Here is a 22,553-nt window from a genome sequence, read left to right on the forward strand (position 1 = left end):
GGAGTTTTTTGCTCTTCTCAATCACATTACTTAGATGCTCTTTTAAACACACATCATATTTTCCCAATAAAATTATCAGCTCTAAGAAATTCCCATGGTCGATGCTATCGTTGTCCAGGGTATATGCAGCCTCATTCTCCTCCTGTCTGTAGCTTAGGCCCCGTTTTCCTATCACTTTTACGACCTCTACTACCCGTTCCAAAACCTGATGCCTCTTCTTGACCTGATTTTTGTGCTCTGTCACCTGTCTGCCCACCAGTAGGTTTTTGATGTCAGCTTTTGAGCAGTTTAAAAAATAAGCTTCGGCACAATTTCTGTGTGCCATGCTTTTTTCGTATTCTTCCACTCTCTGGTGCACATGTCTCCAGTCTGACATTCCAGCAATGAAAATTGTTGAGTCAGTTGGCTTGCTGAAGGCCAGACATAAAAAACTAAACAAAGCATGACGTTTATTGCAATACGTCAGCCACTTTCTGTTTTTGCCATCTTTACTGGTGAACACCTTCTTCACCACAGGATTTTTAGTATCCTGTTTGGGGTGATGATTTAAAAACACCTCCATCAAAGCAGGCTCAGGACGGGCAAAGTAATCTAAAGCCTGGTCCTCCCTGTCTCTATCCTATTGGCTAGGCAACGTGGGGGAGAGGACGCTGGCGTCGTCTGTTCGCCGCTTCTCCACCCACAACAAATCATGTTAATGTACTATTAGATTTACATTTTATTTTATTTCCTTATGTTTGTGACTAGTCTAACAGTCAGAGCTACAATTGGGACTGTTGCTGATTGCTGGCAGCCACTGAGAGGACGTTGTTCGTCGTTTCGCCGTTTTCAACCGCTTCTCTAATGTTTACATTTGAATTGCTGCGGTTGGTTTCTGGTTTGGAGGACATTTTATGTTTCTCGCCGCGGGTGCTCACTGGTGGTCTCCCTTGGGCTTAAGCTGCATGGTGGCTGAAGTTTGCACCGGGCTAGCGTCATCCGGGCTCTCGTCGTCGGTGTCCGGCATGATGTTGGGATGTTCTGCTTCTCGGCTGCGCCGCTGTTCCGTCCTGCATTGCGACCGTGGAGCGACATCTGCGCCGGCCCCGGTGTGTCCACAGAAGTGCCTGGAGGAATGTTCTGCCTCCTGCATGGTGCTGCAGCGATCCCCATCGTTTGAATCATCATGAAGAAGACCCATCATCTGGTCTTCAGCTGTCGTGCCTCAGCGATGTCATCGGGACACTGCCACTGGGAGAAATCTGAAACATGGAGTGGACCACAGTGTGCTGCGGAGCTAACAGAGACTTCCACCATCAGCTGTTTTCTGTTCACCATCAGCTCTGTTTCTGTTCACCATCAGCTCTGTTTCTGTTCACCATCAGCTCTGTTTCTGTTCTGTTTTCTGTGTTGGTTGATTGTTTGTAGTATTCTATATTTTTACTTGTTATTCATTTTTTTGTTGTTATCCCCCCCCCCCCCCCTTTGTTGCACTTTGAGATTCTTCGGAATGAAAAGTGCATTATAAATAAAATCTATTATTATTATTATTATTATTATCCTCCACTGCCAACTCAACCTGGCTTGACTAGACATAAGGACACAGAGAGAGGATTACAATTAATATGTAGAGTTATTAAAGTACACAGTAAGGTCCATTTTGGTTGTATAGTCTTGTATTCTTGAAGAGTAGGATTTTTAGATGGAGAATGTGCTCCATGTTATAAAAGCTAGTTAACCCTTAGAAACCAATAGAATGTGAAGGTAGTATACAGATAATTCTAAAAATATTTTTTCCCCAACAAACTACAATTTACAATTACAAATGTAGTGGGTTTTTTTAGGTGACGTCACGGTGAAATGCGGACCACATGATTTCCGGCCAGATGATTTAAAGCATGCAGGGCGCGACTCGGTGGGAGGCACGCTCGTGTGTTTGGTGTGATTTTAGTGGGAGCGCGGAGAGTTTCAGCACACCGCATACAGCGCAAATCGGTTGTTGCTGTTTCCTGTTCATGCGGCTGATAATACCCGGCCACCTGCCAGCGCGGTCATTTATTGAGGGCTGTACATCTTCGTGTTGTTGCTTTTCCCTGTCTATGTTGCTGATGAGACTCTGTAACACACTGCAGTATGGTTGCTGAACTTGATTGATTATGATGTGTTCAGGTTAATGCAGGAAACACTGTGAAGATTTACCGGGGAGTAGATTGTAACTAGACCACTGTTTTTTCCCAGTGTTGAATGTTTATTTATAATTTGTTTTGGTTGTTTATTTTCATTTCATTGCTTTGGTTATGTGAATGTGGTATAATTTAATGGATTTTGTTTCGTTTCTTTTTATTCAGTTGCTTTAGGGGGGCTTCTGCTTGGAGGAGACAGCGTCACGGCTATATGGTGTGGTGTGATGCAGTGATAACACTAACACTATCAGTTGATTGATTTTATGGTTGCATATTGCCTAGCACGTGTGGACCGTACAGGTCTTTATGGTGATATTAGAAATAGCTGAGACTGTTACTTCCAAATTTAGATATTAATCTAAATGAGTCCATCCAGCCCCACTTGTTGCAGTTATTTTGTTTGTATGTTATTAGCATTTATTCTTTGATTGTATTTTATGTTGATTTATTTCAGATTGTTACTTGGTCTTTTTAAGAAATGCACCAGAGGCCAAGTTTTCATTTAATTGAGAGACTTGAGCGGGTTTACTGCCCCCTATTGGTGATATCCAGGTTGGCCATTATTACACCACCCTACAACACAAATATACTTTGTTTTAACGAGCACAAACCCCTCTTTAAATGTCATTTACCTCTCATTGTTTATATACTCCCCATCAAAAAATAAAATAAAACACAAACTATACTACCAATTACTCAGAGAAAATTGACTTATTAATATGATATTCATATTATTCACTTGCCATAAACAACCAAGTGTTCATACCAGATTAATAGGGTACAATACCAAGAGTTCACTCAAAGCAAGGAGAGTCTGCCTTTAGCTATTATGCCAGCCGCAGTTGAACCAGCTTCCTGAACAGATCAAATGTGCTCCAACAGTAGCCACATTCAAATCCAGACTCAAAACACATCTGTTCAGCTGAGCATTTACAGAATGAGCTCTGAGCCACTGTACGTCCGACTGATTGCACCTTATCTATGCATCATTTTTTAAATTCTTTTTATAACTGTTTTAGTTTACCTTTGTTATCAACATTTTATTATTTTTAATTCTCTTTACATTGTATTCTTTTTCTTATGCATTTTTTATCCCTATTTTAATTCATTTCTATGTAAAGCACTTTGAATTGCCATTGTGTATGAAATGTGCTATATAAATAAACTTGGCTTGCCTTGCCTAAGTTGATTCGTCTTGAGAGCCATTAAGAACCGGTTTGGCTTTCCACATGTAGAGAGCCACCACAGAGCTATAGGTCTTACGTCACTGTATACGTCTCATCTCTCACTAGTGTTTTAGCAAGGCTAGCGAGGCAGCGGGAAATACAACACACCAGGCTTGTTTGAGATGCATTGGCGCTGCGCGGACCGATCCGCGTATGATATCAAAATACTGCGTGAGCAATTTCAAAAGCATAAGGAGTCGTTTGCGCTCGCTGTACTTTGATGTCATACGCGATCGGTCTGCACAGCGCGCGGCAATGCTCCTTTATTCACCCTAACTAATGGTGCATTCACAGCAGACGCGAATGAAGCGTTAAGCTCGAGTGATTTACATGTAAATGAAACTAAAAAACACACGCCTCTCTGGATCAACGTCACAAAAACCCTCATTTCACCAACAAATGGAGGTTTTCTCAGATAATTAGAAGTAAGATCACTAAATGAATCAATTTTGGTGTTGGTGCAAGCATTGATGTTTTACAATAGTTTTACAATAATAAGTGATATATTTATCATAATTAAATTGTCAAGATTACACATCAGTCACACAGACATAAGGTGGTATTTATTGATATTCATTCATATCGGTTTCTGTTTATTTGAAATCACAGGATGGTAGGTTTACTTAACGTTTAGAAAGAATGATAATTTCTACAGATCATCCACTAAAAATACAAATAGCTTTATCTCTCTCTCCAGTGACAGTCCCAATACAGTTACACTCTCAGTCAGAGGAAGGGCCAGCTATTTTATAAGACATGCAGAGCTAAATATGGATATCAGACAGACGTTTTGACATCAAGGCTTCCTTGGTTTTTTGAGTCATTCCAAGGTGAAGGCACATGAAAGGCTTCTCTACGGTGTGAGTTTTTACATCTTTATACAAACTATTCTTAATTTCTCGAGTGAGTCCTCATGTGGGTTTTAAGAGTTACTTTACATCTAAAACTCTTTCCACACTGTTGGCAGGTGAACGGCTTCTCTCCGGTGTGAATTCTCATGTGGATCTGTAGATTTCCTTTTACTAAGAAGCTCTTCCCACACTGATTGCAGGCGAAAGGATTTTCTCCAGTGTGAGTTTTTTACATGATTCTTAAGGCGTTTACTGTTTTTAAAGGTTCTTCCACACTGATCACATATAAAACATTTCTCTTTTGAGTGAATCCTCATGTGGGTTTTAAAAGTTACTTTCCATCTGAAACTCTTTCCACACTGATCACATGTGAACGGCTTCTCTCCGGTGTGAATTCTCATGTGATTCTGTAGGTTTCCTGTTCGTGAGAAGCTCTTCCCACACAGATTGCAGGTGAATGAGTTTTCTCCTGTGTGATCTCTCATGTGGACATTGAGGCTTGATCTTTGAGTGAAACTGTTTCCACACTGTTGGCAGATGAAAGGCTTCACTCCACTATGAATTCTCATGTGGACTTCAAGGTTTTGTTTTCGACTGAAACTGTTCCCACACTGTTGGCAGATGAACGGATTGTCTCCAGTGTGAACTCTCATGTGGTCATTAAGACTTGATTTTCGACTGAAACTGCTTCCACACTGATGGCAGGTGAACGGCTTTTCTCCTGTGTGAATTCTCATGTGGGAATTAAGGCTTGATTTTTGAGTAAACCTTTTCCCACACTGTTGGCAGGTGAAATCACTGGTAATTGCTGTCTTCAGAGCTCTGTTTCGTGAGGGAAACTTTTTTTTCATTGAGCAACTAAAAGATTTTTCTCCAGTTATGTAATCATGGTCTTTCAAATGCGTATTTTTCTCTTCCATTTCCTCCAGTTCTTGACGCTCCTTTTTCAGCTGCATCAGGTCTAAAACAAAACAAAAGCAATTTTAAGTTAACCCTAGTAACTCAAAGTGATTTCCAGCCCAAGGGGTGGTACAGCCCAAACCCCAACAGAAATTAGTAATAATCAAATTACAAGCAACCACTGAATGGAATAATTCAAAATAAGTTGCTTGGAAACTGTGTACCACCAGCAGGCACCTGGCAAACTGTTGCTTTGATTAACACAAAATAGGTTTCATTTGAAAGCTTAGAGTCTGAAGTTTACAATGAAATGCCGCAACCATCGCTGAACGTGCCATCGATCCAACACCTGGTACACAAAGAGAGAGCCTCGCTTTGATGTGTCTGTAGTTTTCTGAAGACTGCAAACAATCTCAGCTCCAAAGTGCAGAACAAATGCGGTCGTCACTTACTTGGGTATTCAACTGGAGCAAGCCCACTGATCTGCCACTTAACATCATATTGAGCAAAACCCAAACCCCCAATTCAGTTCGCACATAGGCTTATGACCATGTTAGTTGTAGTGGGTGAATTGCTAGCCTGACAAGCCAGAGCCACATCAAGATGTTTGGTCTGGAAACTCACCATTGACAGCTCAATCCGAGGGGAGGGATAAACAGTTGTCTTTCAAACTCCCTCTGCACGCGATAGGATAGCGCTACACCAACCAGAGCAACGAAGGTGAAGCAGAGCTTGTTGACTGATTAAACATTCACCGTATCCGGTCAGCTAAACCACAAACACATCTTCCCTTCTTAAGAATGACTTCAGTGCCGTTCTTTTCTCAGAGAAAAGCTTAACTCCAAGTCTTCCAGAGTCGCGGTCAAAGCTGATTCGAAAGACCGCCGTTAGCCAGCTTCTGTGTTTACTAGAAGCACACAAATGCAACTCGGCCGATAATTTTTTTTGGGCCATATCGCCCAGCCCTAGTTAGGGGTCAGCGAACAGACATGCGCTGAATTAGAGAAGGTAGAGAGCATCTGGATCATCTACGCACTGTCGTGTGATTGCTATGGGTGGCTGGACTCACGGCAAACCCGCAGACGTGTGCAATAACGATATCTGGGTTTCCACTTGGGCTGCCTTCATGTGCAATCAGAAGTTTCCCACTTCAGAAGACGTGATTACGAGCTTGTTGCATTCAAGTGCTTTGTTGACTGGCAAAAATTTGGCTTGACATTGGACGTTTGATATTCTCAAATTTAGGGGTTGTCTCTAAAGTTACATCGGACATTGGTATACACGTTTTAAACTTCACTATCATTTGAAGAGAATGACTTACAGTCATAAAACTAACTGTTAAAGCTACACTGTGTGATATTTTCCCCCATCTAGTGGTGAAAAGGTATATGACCATCCAGTGAATAATAGTTTCTGCTCCTCTCAATTCCGATTTCGTTTCAACTCCTACGGTGGCCGATTTAGTCATGGCTTCCAGTTCGACCTCGGTGAGTGTTGCTTCAACTCAAGTTATGAGGTAATTTTTGAAAACTATTATAATTTGCAGTTATTTAATTTACCAAATGATCTATGATCAAATTAATCTATGTAAAATGAATAATAGTTTTACGTTTTCGTTATTTTTTACCATTTCATTGCTAACGTCAGCTATCAGGTTTCCAGACGAATGCAAGCTAATCTTAGTAAAGTAACTTTTATCAGTGCTATCATTATTCTGTATATTGTACAACACCACTAGTGTAAGGCTAACAAATTATAATGCAATTAAAATATTAATCTCATGTTATCCGCCATAGAACACGGATTTATGTTAAAAGGTAAACAATACTTTTTCATCATTGACGCGAGGAAAACTATCCTAGACGTCGTTCTAGTGTTATGCACAGCACACCATGATATAATTAGCCAAGCAACAATAAAACTTCCAATATACACAAATAGGCTGAATTAATATTACCTGTCGAGAAGAAAGCAGGCAACGTCGGCGTTCTTTTTAAAATCGTTGCTCCTCATGAGCTCTTTATCTTGGAAAGGCCACTCCAATATTTACTTTTGTCTTGTTGATTTGCCTGTTGCGTTGCCGTCTTAATTCTCTTTTCCGCTTCCTTGGCGACTCTGATACATATCCCGCAATGTTACTAGGTCCCCGACCAGGGTCGAATTCGGTAATCAATTCCGGGACGTGGTTGCTTTCAAACAGAAGGCGACCCGGCAATGCTCCGGGAATATTGCGGGTCCGATGTGCAGTGTGAAAGGGGCTCAAGAGTGATCCTCCATCATCATATAGCAGCCTCAAGAAATCCCCCTCTTCACATTCGACACGGTGCCATCGAGTGTAAAAACGCGAAAAGCGAAGCTTGAATTTACGGGTATGTCCCTCTTTGGCTACTGTACTTTCAAGATGGAGGAGCAACATGGCGACCGCCATCCGAACCCTCAACACTTATGCATTTTCAATGGTATATTATAAAATTATGAGAATGCATTATTACTTGAATGAAGTAAATATACATTAATGAGCACATATATTTTTGAAAGAACTAAGTGATTTTAGCTAAGAATAAACTAAAAAAGTTACACAGTGTAGCTTTAAGTGTTTATCTAGGTGTCGGTTATGATGCACACCTTTTACTTATCTATTAATATAAACTGTTGGAATGAACATGAATCATAGAGGAAACCAGGTTTATACTTGCATATTTATTGAGAAAATCTTATTAAAACCAACATTATGTGTAGTGTCACATGCATATAAACATTTACGATGCTATCCAGCTGCCAATTCTGTGATTTTGGTCAAATGCAGGATATGTTCTCTGTGAATAAAACATACAATATGCTTTAAATGAGTACTCATATATGTAAATATGCACTACATTAATGAAAAGACAAGACGATCTGCCTGTTTGGAGGGGAAAACCTAATAAATCATACCCGTCACAGCAGTAGTTCTTCCCGTCACCATGTTTAAAGTTTATGGCTCACCCATCTCAGGAATTTGAGTATTACAATTATTTCCAAACTTCTAATTGCTAATTCCCATAGCACTTGAAGGCAGCACTGGGATATGGGAAGGCGGATCCTCAAATTGACAAGACCAAAAAGGAGGTGAGACAGTTCCTGGGGCTGGCGGGTTATTATAGAAGGATAATAACTAATTATTCAGAGCTCACCAAAATCTGAGAAACTGAGTTTTTAGGAGTTTGTAATAGCGAATGTCCAACATGGCAGGATGAGTTTCTCAGATGCTCTTGAAGCAACATTAGTGTTTGTCTGGTCATGTGATCTTAACATTTCATCCCACATGAGGCGACCGGCCTAATGTCCAATAAAACTGCTTTAATTAGGACACGCATATTCAATAATATCATTAATTTCTGTAGAGGTAATTTTAATAAGGATCATATGAAACTAACCTGTTTGTTCCTCAGTATCTTCATGTTTTACGCTGAACACTTCTTCAATCTTTATGTCTTCACTCTCCTGTTTAATCACTGCCATCTTTATAGTGTGTCATGTGGATCTCAGACCTTTCACCAGGAGATTTCCTGTGTGTTTGGACATTTTGACATGTTTGAGAGGAGAATAATAAACAATGAACAGAAACAAGAATAAACACAGGAAACGGGTATTGATATAGGTGATCTGATTGGCTGACGCCTACGTTAGCGCTTGAAAAGTAAATGAGAAGAATTAGCTAGTTGCACGTGGCCACCATGTTGGATTTACGATCAGCGAGTGTTGGGAAAGACACTTCTGCTTTCTCTTTATGCTGGTGCTGAGTGCTGAAGAAAGCCGAAAATTAATCTCTATTTATAGAATCTACTAAATCACTTCAAATACTACTAAGATATAGATTACTATCATTTTTTTTAAAGAAAATAATAAACCAGTTGTGTAACATTACATGGCAATTATACCCATTTATTCTTCAGAGATGTAACTTAACTACAGTGCCTTATGGTGGGGTAAGTTAAAACGCTGGGTCAATTTACCCCACATAATTTGGCTCACTTTGCCCCATAGCTGCCATTTTGGATTAAACCTGCTAGTTTACCAATTCAGGCTTATATTTAGCTAAATGATTTGCATGGTTTCATACATTGCTAAATCAATATGGTCACATAACCAAAAAAAGTGTAGAGTTGCCAAGATAAAGGTGTTGGGTCAACTTACCCACTGGCTCATCTTACCCCACTCTATTAGAGAGTTGTTTGAATAAAATACCCTGTGGACATTCACACATTTACCATGTGATAGGCTACAGTTGAGCTCCATATATACTATTTTCTCAATTCTGAGCATATTTTATCTTTACAGGTTTTCTTTGCATCAAATATAGTTTCAGATAAACATGGGCTGTAAAAAGATTGTGATTAATTTGCACTTTGTGGCAGTGATCTGTTATGTCATATTAAGTGCACCGAAACTGTATTTATTGGTTGAATTTCGTATTAAAACTTGGTTTCATATCAAAAGCAGGGTTGCCAATGTGGCGTGACTTGGGCAGAGTGAGAGTCTGAAACAGGTTAAATAAGAGGATTACCAACAGTTTAATATCAAATAAAACATTTAAACTGAAAACGTGTCCTAGAACTGCAGTCCTGAAACCGCAGCCTCTGGTATTGCAGGTGTTACAATATATTCAGATCCTGAAATTTTTGGTTCCAGTGGGTGGAGCTGACATGAATATTCATGAGCCCCTGTCGTGGGTGGGGCAGCCAATACAGACGAGTGGAACAGAAATGATTAGTGGGAGCACCTCAGATCGCAGGTAATAACGATGAACGAAGTTAAGCTTAGGCTGCTTTCACACCTGCTTCATTTAGTTCGGTTGAATCGTACTAGAGTTCGTTTCCCTCTTTGGTACGGTTCGTTTGGTCAGGTCTGAAAGCAGCAATCGCACTCGGGTGCGCACCAAAAGCGGACCAAACAAGCGTACCGAGACCTCCTTGAAGAGCTGGTCTCGGTACGATTTCAAACGAACTCTGGAGCGGTTCGTTTGTGGTGAGAACGTGATCCGACCTCGAACAGAGCCAACTGCAAAAGTACTGATCATTTTTGGACTAAACCAGCTGCCGTAGTTAGCTGCGCTGACATTGTGTGCATGACATTATTACCTGATAGATCGTTGGCAATATTTTCGGGAAGATGAGCATGTAAGAGTATAATTAATGCACGGCTCCGCTTGAAGTGACGAGAGATGCGCTCTCGCCGTCTGCAGTGCATTAGAGCGTTGTTTTCATGTCGCATCCACGCTTCATTATAGAAATGTATTGTTTGCATACTGTGGTAAATACAAACCAGCCCGCAGTCGTCTCTCCATAGTGTTATTATAGTCTGCTGGCTTTTCCTCTTCTGTTGGAATTTTCCCACACGTAAATTCTGACCAATCGAAAAGCAGTTTAGGAAATACGCCATGGCCAATGAGTGATGTGGATGTTGTCACGTTCCTGCGTTTTGGTTTGTTTCAACTGGTTCAGACCAAAGCAATCAGTGTGGTGTGAAAAGGAACCAAAAAAGCTGAAAAATGCAACAATGTATAATTGTTTGCCCTTGGATCGGACCAAATGAACCGAACTAGAGATGTGAAAGCACCTTTAAACTACTCCAGCTACAATAAAGTGCTGACGTTCTATAATAGTAAAATTATGAATGAATGAGATTAAGCTTTCTAAATGTGTATGATTGCAGGTTTAAATAAATATTTACAAATATATATTCTTGTGTTTTTATTCTGTTAACTGTTTTATTCTGAAGCAATGCTTTAAAATTTAGGTCAAAATGGCTACACCCTCCCCTCTTTGCCGTGTATTGTATAAAACCTCATCTAATAGTACTTTACTCACCTTTGATTATATACAAAGACATATTTTTCATTTTTGAAAACACCATCAGGAACATTTCCAGATTTTTTTCAATTCATAAAAGGTATAAAACATTTCCTTGCATTGACAAATTCCACAGGGATGGGTTTATTTATGAATTGTGGTCTTGAGACTCGTCATTCTTTAGCACATCCGCACATCTAACTGGATGTTGTAGATATATGTAATGAACCATTTATTTACTGGCCAGAGCTGTGAAAAATGAACAGAAATGCAGATGTTATATTCAAAGAAGAGCACAGAAAGCATGTTAATAATTTAATACAATAGACATAAAGTTATCTAACTATCCTAAATACTATCTAGACTGTTTAAATTATTGTAAAATGTATTTTTAAATGCATTCATTAACTGGAAATGACTAGTATAGTAAAATAAAGTGTCTTAAAAGTAAATATATTATTCATATTCATCTTGTAAGAATGAGAATGTTAGACGAGAAAACAACGGGACTAATCAATTAGATACTATATGGTTCTAATAGGCCTATGTGTTTATAACTATACATTTCCTTCGTTTGGGATAGTAGTGCCTTCACCAGTGTGTTTTTGTGTTCACTTGTTAACATAAGAATGATAATATTAGTTATATTATTATCAGTTAAGTTGACCAACATTCTAAAGCATTGCTACAGAATAACACAGTTAATGCGCCTGAAGCTTAATGTTTGATAAAGTATGAGGGTTGTGTATGAAAATGATTTTTATTTGAGTGTAGAGCAACATTCAAAGCATGCAGCTGTTCTTGTGTGGTCTTGAGCTATCAGCCTATTATTCAAAGGCTATTTAAATCATATGCAGGAAACTTTAGGAGACAGAATAAAAACACAAGAATATATTTTTAAATATTTATTTAAACCTGCAATATTACACATTTAAAAAGCTTCATTCATATAAATGAATGTAATTTACGATTATTAAAATTAAGTAAAACATTATGATATTACAATAAACAAGCATGTAATGTAATGTGACAACAAAACAAATAAAAGAAAGGACTATATCTATTTGAACACTTTAAATGTTTAAAATCACAAACCTTTCTTCAGCTGATCCACAACAGACGCATCTCGCGACGCCGCCGTATGACGTCACAACACCCCACCAAAATAAAAGTCCCGGTCAAACGCTATCATAGTTTGAATGTGGAAAATAGTGTGTCTAAAATCAAGTGCACAGGAATTTAGACTTCATACAAGTAAAGACATGAAATATAAGTGATACAAGTGTAAATACATATACAACAATATAAAACAGAGACAGACTGATGACTGATTGGTTAGTTTATGATTATTTTGAGAAGGCCGAATCCATCCCACAGAGCAGAATTGCCCAAACTGTGCTACAGGTCATTCCTGGTGTCCTTTTGAACATCATAACATTTTAATAAAATCTTTTTTTTTTTTTTTATCAGTGTTATACTAAAAAAAGAAATGTAAAGCATGAAGCTCAGGTGAATAACTTTAAACATTTATGAAACAAATTTTAAAAAATGTATACGGCCCACATTTCTATGCTTTAGTGACTTTTTTCTTGGTGTGGCTTTGTGGCATCGTAAGTCTGCACCACACTGCATCTGCTGTGAATTGGCTGAAGAAAGGTTTGTGTTTTTAAGCATTTAAGGTTATCAAACAGATATTAGCGATGGGGGAAAATGTTTTCGGGGGAGTATAAGCTAATCAAAAGATTTAAAAAAAAAACCAATCTCAGGCAAAACTGATGCAATTGTATTTTTTCCAAATAATCAAAGTATCATCAAAAAGAGTACAACAGATAATTTATCAGTATCAGTATTCACTGTTGAATTAGCTGCAGTCCTCCTCGCTTTAACATTTGATATGTCATCTTTGTTGTATTCTAAATAAAATGTTTAAATTTGAAACGTCCACATCATTGCATCCTGTTTTTATTCACAATTTGAACAGTTCCAACTTTTTTGGAATCGGGTTTGTATACTAGCCTACTATACTTATCTATCAAAGGCAAACAAAACAAACAAAACAATATAGTACTTGAGAGCTTATTTCTACTGTATTCTTGGCTAATGTTTCACAGGTGACTGATGTAAGCCTGTTCCCGAGGCTTGCCACCATTGCAAAGATTATCCTGGTGCTAGCCCATTCAAATACTTATGCGGAGAGAGTGTGTTCTGTGGTGAGACTCAACCATATACATGTGTTATAGAATATAATGTTCACACAGTGGTTAAACATTGTATTTAAGTTGTTATTAGCTGCATGTAGTTAAATGATGTTAGTCATTTAAAATAACATGAACTTCATAAAGTAAACATGCACAAAATGAGCCATGCTGGTATTTTGTCTTGCTGTTGGTATTTTTCTGAATATGAATGAAAATGAGAAAATTAATTTTCCTCACTGCCTAATCTAATGAGGTTTTGTCTTTGGCCACCAGTCCTCCTGATGTCCAAATTAGTATCTTTTTTTCTTCTTTTTTGTTTTGAAGGATTAGAATTTATGTAAATCAGGGGTCCTCATTCTTTCGATTTTCTTTAGAAATCTTTAAAGATTTCAGAGATCCTTGTAGGTCCCTTTGATAGACCAATGTTAATTTAAATTTGGGACCTCTGGTCCCTACACTGAGAACATCATATATATATATGAATGATACGGTAATGATACAAATTGTTTTGTATGCAGCAAAACTTTGGTTGGCCCCACCAAGATTTTTTGATAAGTTGACAGCCCTGTTATTTATTAAACTTAAACATTTCTATGCACTTGATTTTAGACAAAATATTATTTTACTCTTTGACCGGGACTTTTATTTTGGTGTGGTATTGTGACGTCATACGGCCGCACCATATGTGTCTGTTGTGGATCAGCTGAAGAAAGGTTTGTGGTTTTAAACATTTAAAGTGTTTACCTTGAATTAAGTCTGTTCAGACAGTTTTATTCTTTTCATAAGCAGTAAGTGTTGATTATTTTATGTAACATTATAATGCTTTATCTAACTTTAATGAGCGTTATTTATGTCAGTAACCTCTAAGACTGTTTCCAGTAACCTCTTGTTTAATTTTTTAATTTATTTGTTTAGACACGAGTTCAGTCTCTGGTTAAAGTCTAGATGGAGAAACTCAGAGTGAACTGAACCAAATGCTTGTCAAAATGATTCACAGTGTTTCTCAAGAGTCTCGAGATCCTGCAATGCCAGAGGCAGCAGTTTCAGGACCGCATTTCTAGGACACCACCATTTTATAGCATTTTCTGTTCAATTCTCAATTTGTATTATTCATTTTAATTAAAGATTTACAATTTTAAATCTTTTAAATTTAATTGATGTTTTCTTCTAGTCATAAATATAACTGTTGGCAACCCTGTTGATAATTTAACCTAATTCAGTTTTAATAGAAAGAGAGTCCTTATTTTTCAATCGTAAATAAGCTTTTTTCTCTTCATGATTTCTGTTTAATTAGCCCTGCTTCTCATCTTATGTGCGACGACTTAGTTAGTGCAGTAAAACTGTTTGCACCACAATATATAAGGTTAAGCTATTAACTGAAATAATATAAAAATATACCAGTTTACAACCTTACAAAGTAGGGCTGGGTGATATGGCAAGGGGGGGGGGGATCTTGAAGAGATCGTCATAGTATAAATTCTGTAAAACAAATGACATGTTATGTATTAAATAGATTTGCTGATAATATACATGAAATGGGAAGGCAAATATTGTACAAACGTGTCATAAACACAATCAGAAACAATATAAAATAAGGAAAATTGTAAATATTTCTTAGCCAAAAAAGTAATATTACTCCTGACATGTCTTGACCAAACATTATGCGATTGGTTATAGCAGATCCAGAGTGGCTCAGGGCAGATCCAATAGTTGTAAACTTAAATAGAGTGCCCACCTTCGCAGAAATAAATGCTTGTCAATGGAGAGTGGCGGGACTGTATGTACAAATGAAATGTACGAGAGTCTGGTTAGACCAGGCTTGGCCGTTATATAAACAACATAGCGCTCAAGTTAGAAGAAAGTTCAACGTCTAATGTCTTCGGTTTTTTCCTCATTTCACCGCCTGCATCTGTTTTTTTCAACGCAATATTGCATTATCCGCACACTGTGATGTGCTCTACATTCCCACACGAGCGGTTACTCAGGCATGCCATGTGTTCGGATCATTTTCATAATGAACTATGGCTGGAACTATTCATAATGGCCGGCGCCTCACACACGCATTACATTTTCTGGCATTGCAAACGTGACAGCACAGCCTGTTCATTCTGTATCAAAATATACCAAACATATAAAAAGTTACACTTTGCAGAATTGAAATAGTCAGTAGTAGCCTACAATCCGTGTCATTCAGCGTGAGCGCCGGCCCACTGTGGCACAGTGTGTTCTTTTAATCAAGCTGCAAATGATAGTAGGCTATTTATCTGTTATAGTCTTACTGTCGTTAATGGCTATATATTAGTATTCTTATGGTGAGCTTGACTTGATTGCATGTTAATGGTTGTATATATGGGTCATGTCAGTTAAAAAAGAAAACTATGTTATTCAATTGTATACCAGACCCCTACGTCTGATGGTGTAAATGAAGCAGGAACACAAACACTCTTTTACAAACCATCTGCAATGTTTTCATCAGGTCATCTAAGGCCATTAACTCTCAGCCTGAACTAGCTGATTAAAGTACTATTCGCACGGGATTAGTATTATCTAAAGACTTCTGTGATTTAAAAAATGACTCTCCCACATCTGAGTTTTGCGTGGCACATTCGCACGGGATCAGCAAAGCCTGTGATTTTACCCGAATTTACTGACTTCTCCTGGATATGATGTCAAGACTTGTAAATGTTTTTTTCGTTATAGATATAGCTGTATGAAATCATAAACAGGCATCGATATCGCTTTGATTATTATAGTAATGAACATAATTTCGTTCCGTTGAAGAACAGATGCCATGAACTGAGTACAGACAGCAGTGAGAAGCTGACAATATACGGTGGAAGATATTATAAATTTCTTACGGAGAAAAATATTATGGAGCCTCCATTCTTCGTGAAAGATAAAGATAGAAATGCGGACAGGAAATAAAAAGCTTGCAAAAATGATATACGATCCGCCTAATCCTGGCCAAATCACAGAGATGCCGATTCGCACGGGACTATCATCACAGGACCTCGGTGTTCAGCGAAATAGGGTTAGTAATTTCCGGGGGAATTTTTACTTTACAAATTACAGACATGGCCGATTCGCACGGGATTAAGATCATAGACATTCTCTGTAATTATTACAAATCACCAGAGGTCCCCAGATAACCCCCAGAGATTTACTGTGCATTTATTCCTGTTTCTGTTCCTTATTCATCATTTACGTTTACATTTATGCACTTAGCAGACGCTTTTATCCAAAGGGACTTACAACTCAGGAGAACAGGAAGCGATCTGTCATGAAGAGGCAACGAAACACAAAAAGTGCCCCAGATACCAAGATTTGTACACTGCTCAGAGTAGCAAAGACCAGAAAAGGAAAGAAGAAAAGAGAAATAGAGGGGGAAAGAGTTTTTTATTTTTTTTATTTTTTTAATGTAAGATTAAGTGCTCCTGGAAGGGATGAGTTTTTACCTGTCTTTTGAATGAAGCGAGTGATTCTGTCGTGCGTATGGAGGACGGAAGATCGTTCCACCAACCGGGAACAATGAAAGAAAAAGTTCGAGAGAGGGATTTCATGCCTCTCTGTGATGGTACCACAAGCCTCCGCTTATTAGCTGAGCGAAGGCTTCTGGTGGGTGTGTAGACTCGTAGGAGTGAGTCGAAGTATGCGGGTGCTGCGCTTGTGGAAGATCCATAAGCAAGAGTCAGGGCTTTGAATTTGATCCGGGCAGCGAGTGGTAGCCAATGCAGAGAGATGAATAGAGGTGTGACGTGAGCCCTTTTGGGCTCATTGAATACAAGACGTGCTGCAGCGTTCTGGATCATTTGCAGTGGTTTGATTGCACAAGATGGAAGTCCAGCCAGAAGCGCATTGCAATAGTCAAGTCTAGAAATGACCAGGGCTTGGACAAGAAGCTGTGTTGCATGCTCCGTAAGGAACGGTCTGATTTTCCTGATGTTGTGCAATGCAAACCTGCATGACCGAGCCGTCTTCGAGATGTGGTCTTTGAAGGACAGCTGGTCATCAAAGATTACTCCAAGATTTCTGACCGACCCTGAAGGTATTCTCCTCTTAAACAGGATTTAATTGTCCAAACACACAGGAAAACTGCTGGAGAAGCCTCTGAGATCCTCATGACACACTCTTATTATAAAGATGGCGTTGATTAAACAGGAGAGTGAAGACATAAAGATTGAAGAAGTGTTCAGCATAAAACATGAAGATACTGAGGAACAAACAGGTTAGTTTCATTCTCTTCTTTTTATCCTTCTATCCTCTAGTTTTATCATGTGGACAGACATGTTGAGATCACATGACCAGACAAATACTAATGTTGCTTCAAAAACATCTTAGAAAAAACATGGATGATTTGCTGCAGTGGACACTATTCACTCAGTTATCACTTTTAAAAGGAAATAAGACTAGGCAGGCACAGGCACTAACTAAAAACAAATATAGATTTCACGTAGTGCAGATCGTAGAAAATGCACAGCATTATTTACAGCAGATTCTCACAATTAAAATGCATTGCATTGATCACAAGATATTCCTCATGGAGAAGCAGTTTTAAAAAATCCCGATTAGGCGGTGTTATGGGCTGCCTTGGTTCCAAATGCTGTAACTTTTCATTACTTTATCGCCACAAAATTTGATCCAGCTTCAGCTCACATGAAGGGAAGCATCACCAAATAATGAAATTTCCTTATACCTTATTGAGTTATTGCCTGTCAAATAAGAAAAAATATGTAAAACTATTATAAGATGATACAAATCTGATTCCAAAAGTGTTAGGACACTGTACAAATTGTGAATAACAAAAAAAAAAGAATGCAATGATGTGGAAGTTTCACATTTCAATATTTTATTCAGAATACAACATAGATGTATGTTAAGTGGTCTCTTTAAAAAAAAAAATCAGAGCTGTAGATGATATCAATTGTTTAAACTGAGAAAATGTATCATTTTAAGGGAAAAAATAAATTCACACTCAAAAACGTTGGGACAAGGCCTTGTTTGGCATTGTGTGGCATCCCCTTCTCTTTTTATAACCGTCTGCACACGTCTGGGTTGCTCAAGTTTAGGAATAGGAATGTTGTTCCATTCTTGTCTAATACAGGCTTCTAGTTGCTCAACTGTCTTAGGTCTTCTTTGTCGCATCTTCCTTTTTATGATACGCCAAATGTTTTCTAATGGTGAAAGATCTGGACTGCAGGCTGGCCATTTCAGTGCCGGATCCTTCTTCTACGCAGCCATGATGTTGTAATAGATGCAGTATGGGCTCTGGCATTGTCATGTTGGAAAATGCAAGGTCTTCCCTGAAAGAGACGCTGTCTGGATGGAGCAGATGTTGATCTAGAACTTGGATAGACCTTTCAGCATTGATGGTGCCTTTCCAGATGTGTAAGCTGCCCATGCCACACACACTCATGAACCCCAGACCATCAGAGATGCAGCTGGGATAAAACCACCAACCTTCTGGTTTGAAGCCAACCTACATGAACCACTGAGCCACTGCCGCCCCAATATAAATAAAGGCTACAGCATACTCCGCTAAACAGAAAAATAAGGTCTCGCTTTAAGGGCTGCGAGAACAAAATTACGTCATTTTGTTCTCGCAACCCGGGTTTGGGAGTTCTCACAGCCTGTTCTCGGCACATCGCCTGGGCAGAACTTTTTTCTTGCAACTGTCCGAGCACTATTGTGTGATTGGTCATACATTTAAAGTGGGCGTGGTTAATTCAGAGAAATGCAGATGTTCGGCACCTGCTTTTCTCATGGAGTATGGAATGTACTGGCCATAATGAACTTTGTTCTTGTTCTTGCCACATCGAGAAAACGAACAAATTTCTTTGTTCCTGCAGAGTATGTCCCAAGCTTAAGGCTGTAACAACAAAATGTGGAAAAATGTAATACTTTCTGGATGCACAGTATGTTACCCACTATATTACTTACCACTGCACTGTTAATTAGGGTTAACTTGTATTTGTTTTTGTTTTGGTTTAGACAGGATGCAGCTGAAAGAGGAGAGTCAAGAACTGGAGGAAGTTGAAGTGAAAAATGAGTATGAGAAAGATCATGATTTCAAAACTGGGGAAAAATCTTTTCGTTGCTCAATGTTAAAAAAAGTTTCCTTACGAAAACGATCTCTGAAGACTAGAAGGGATTTCACCTGCCAACAGTGTGGAAAATGTTTAACTCAAAAATCAAACCTTGAAATTCACATGAGAATTCACACTGGAGAGAAACCGTTCACCTGCCAACAGTGTGGAAATAGTTACTGTCGAAAACAAAACCTTGAAGACCACATGAGAACTCACAGTGGAGAGAAGCCTTTCCCCTGCAATCAGTGTGGTAAGAGCTTCTCAATAAAAGGAAATCTACAGACTCACATGAGAATTCACACCGGAGAGAAGCCGTTCACCTGCCAACAGTGTGGGAAGAGTTTTAGCCGTAAATCAAGCCTTAAAACCCACATTAGAGATCATACTGGAGAAAACTCAGTCACCTGCCAACAGTGTGGGGACAGTTTCAATCGAAAATCAAGCCTTGAAGTCCACATGAGAACTCACAATGGAGAGAAGCCTTTCACCTGCCATCAGTGTGGAAACTGTTTCAATCAAAAAGGAAACTTTAATGTCCATATGAAACTTCACAGTGGAGAGAAGCCTTTCATCTGCAATCAATGTGGGAAGAGCTTCTCTATAAAAGGAAATCTACAGACTCACATGAGAATTCACACCGGAGAGAAGCCGTTCCCATGTGATCAGTGTGGAAAGAGTTTCAGATGTAAATTAACTCTTAAAACCCACACGAGGACTCACTCAAGAGAGTTTGTTTGTCATCAGTGCAAGAGAAGCTTCACAGACAGCAAACGCCTGAAGAATCATGTTAAAAAAAATCACACTGGAGAGAATCCTCTCGTGTGCCTTCACTGTGGAATGACCTGCAAAAACAAAGGAAAACTTGAGGTTCACATGAGAGATCACACTGAGAAGACGTTGACCTGCCCTCAGTGTGACGCAAGTTTCACATATCAGAGAGACTTGAAACAGCATCTGCTCACTCATTCTGGAAAGAAACTCAAAAGTTCCAAGTCTGCAAGAGATTTAGAAAAAAATAGCAATTTCAAAAATCACCAGTAAAATTACGGGTAAAATTATTTAATCGTGTTCAATGTCAGAATGTTTTCATTGAATTGTTCAACATATCAGAATGAAAATGTTAGTTAAACTACATTACAATTAAAATGTGTTCTAGATCGTTAAACAATCATTTATTCTGCGTTAGTATCCAGTTTGCTGGGCGCTATTTTTTGCCAGATTGCATATCTGTCTATAAATGTGCTACTCACACTAACATAAAAGACTGTAGGTAAGGCCAGAGTTTAATGCTACACAGACTCAGGATACTGTGTACATTGTTGTCTGAAAACAACCTTATCACTCTCTACAGAGCATGCAGTCTTCAGAGGCAGAGAAAGTTGTCCGAAGGAAATCTGGCTGCGGTGTTATGCTGCATTCACACCAAATGCAAATTAAGCATCAAATTCCTGTCTAGTGCATTGTAGGATTATGATTAACAAGCAGCGACTCAAAACAACAAAGCATTCCAGAGACCCCTTTCTGAATCCTTTACATTTTATCATTTAGCAGATGGTTTTATCCAAAGCGTCTTACAAATGAAAAAAATAAATTAAAAAAAATCATATATTCAATATATATATATTGAAAGTGCAAACTGATGAAGAGAGGCGTGACGTGCTCTTCTTCGGCTCATTAAAGACCACTCTCGCCGCTGCTTTCTGGATCAGTTGCAAGGGTTTGATAGTGCATGCTGGAAGGCCTGCTAAAAGAACACTACAGTAGTCCAGTCTGAAGAGAACAAGAGCTTGGACCAGGAGTTGTGTGGGCTGTTCTGATAGGAAGGGTCTAATCTTCCTACTGTTGTATAAAGCAAATCTGCAGGACCGGGCTGTTGCCGTGACGTGGTCAGTGAATTTTAACTGGTCATCAATCACAACTTCAAGGTTCCTGGCTGTCCTGGAAGGAGTTATTGTTGAAAAAACTAATTCATGGAACCAAATGGCCGGAAAAGACACCTCTTCTGCCTCATCTCAAACTTGTAGCTAAGGAACTCACACATGAAACCAAGTGTTATCTGGAAAGAAAAGGTGTGTCCGGACATCAAACAGGGACACTTTGCCTTCCCTCTCCCTGTCAGTCGACACTGTCCAGATACTCTATGGATTCCACACCAGAAGACCTCAAAGGACTTTCACAAACCTCTGAAACCTTACCATTAAAGTGAATGAATCCACCAAATCTTGTCTTAAACATATACCAAGGTATTGTGTGTATTTGTATGTATCCTGTGAAGTTTGTTGCATGACAGACAATTACCACATGTGAATCTTGATTATCTCCTACTCCAATCATGGGAAAGTTATGCTGTGTGATGGAACAATTCTTTCCAACATTTTTGATGCAAGGTAAATCTGTGTAAAATGCACTGTAATTACACTAAAAAGGTTGGTTTCTTGATCTGGTGTTTACCCAAACTCACAAAGAATGCCAGCAGATGATTAATGTGGACATTATGCTAATGATATACCAACACAGCCGAAGTGGGCGTAAGACACGCCCAGAACAACAGCCGACTGGTTGGTGAAAAACAAAGGACAAACAAGATGTCTTTGCTTTTTGCTTTTGCTTCGTGCTTATTTTGACTGCCATGGTTTTGCGGTGACTTCTGCTTTGATTTGTGCTGAAACTCCCGTTGTGTAGCTATCAGCTATCCAGGATATCCAGGATACGGTACTACCCTGCAAAACCAACTATCTGTCCCTCCGAACACAACAACTGACTACTACCAGCCAAGCAACGCCATCCTAAGAGGAACCCATGCTTGTAGGAGCATTCAAACGCGAGTATAACTCTCCATTTTGGCTGAACTGGTAAAATCTTATCTAAGTAAGGTTGAATTGCTAATATAAATCGATTCTCCCAGGTTGTGGTAAAGAAATCTTGACTGAACGAGACACTTGAGACTCCCTTCTATTAACAAACATCACTTTCCCTGTAACTTTATTAATGTGTGTTCGTGCGTGTGTTTTGGTTAGATTATTTTGTGTGTCTAGAATAATACAATAAACCCTTCTTTACCTTTTCATCTTAAAAAATGTCTTGGGCTTTGTGTTTATAAATTTGATTCTTTTCACGGTAATTCAATACCTTGTTGAGTTATTTAATCCAAAAAAGTCCTCTAGTTGGACGCATGAACATATTGAATCCGTTCGCGTGTCTACAGAGAATCGGATTCACGTATAAATCAAGCATTTGCTTTATTCCAGAAAACTGGGATGTCTGGTCACATGCTGTAATTGATAGGCCTACATAGGTGT

The 22,553-nt window shown here is 38.8% G+C and overlaps 1 protein-coding gene and 1 pseudogene across 3 annotated transcripts; one reads left to right on the forward strand and one right to left on the reverse strand.

Moving 5' to 3' along the window:
* Positions 1–3,961: 3,961 nt before the first annotated feature.
* LOC137075900 (gastrula zinc finger protein XlCGF57.1-like) lies at positions 3,962–5,430 on the reverse strand (annotated as a pseudogene).
* Positions 5,431–13,828: 8,398 nt separating this feature from the next.
* Positions 13,829–22,315, forward strand: LOC137074922 (gastrula zinc finger protein XlCGF57.1-like). 3 transcript variants are annotated; one of them, XM_067443009.1, is made up of 3 exons: positions 13,829–13,881; positions 17,233–17,393; positions 19,157–22,315. In XM_067443009.1, the coding sequence occupies exons 2-3, from the start codon at positions 17,309–17,311 to the stop codon at positions 20,293–20,295; spliced, it is 1,224 nt and encodes a 407-aa protein (XP_067299110.1). In that variant the 5' UTR covers positions 13,829–13,881; positions 17,233–17,308; the 3' UTR covers positions 20,296–22,315. The 3 variants fall into 3 exon arrangements, with proteins under 3 accessions (XP_067299110.1, XP_067299111.1, XP_067299108.1); XM_067443010.1 differs by having other exon boundaries at positions 13,845–13,881; positions 17,256–17,393; XM_067443007.1 differs by lacking the exon at positions 13,829–13,881 and having other exon boundaries at positions 16,594–17,393.
* Positions 22,316–22,553: the final 238 nt, after the last annotated feature.

The sequence above is a fragment of the Pseudorasbora parva genome, chromosome 5 (assembly GCF_024679245.1).
Source record: "Pseudorasbora parva isolate DD20220531a chromosome 5, ASM2467924v1, whole genome shotgun sequence".
In the NCBI taxonomy this organism is placed as follows: Eukaryota; Metazoa; Chordata; class Actinopteri; order Cypriniformes; family Gobionidae; genus Pseudorasbora; species Pseudorasbora parva.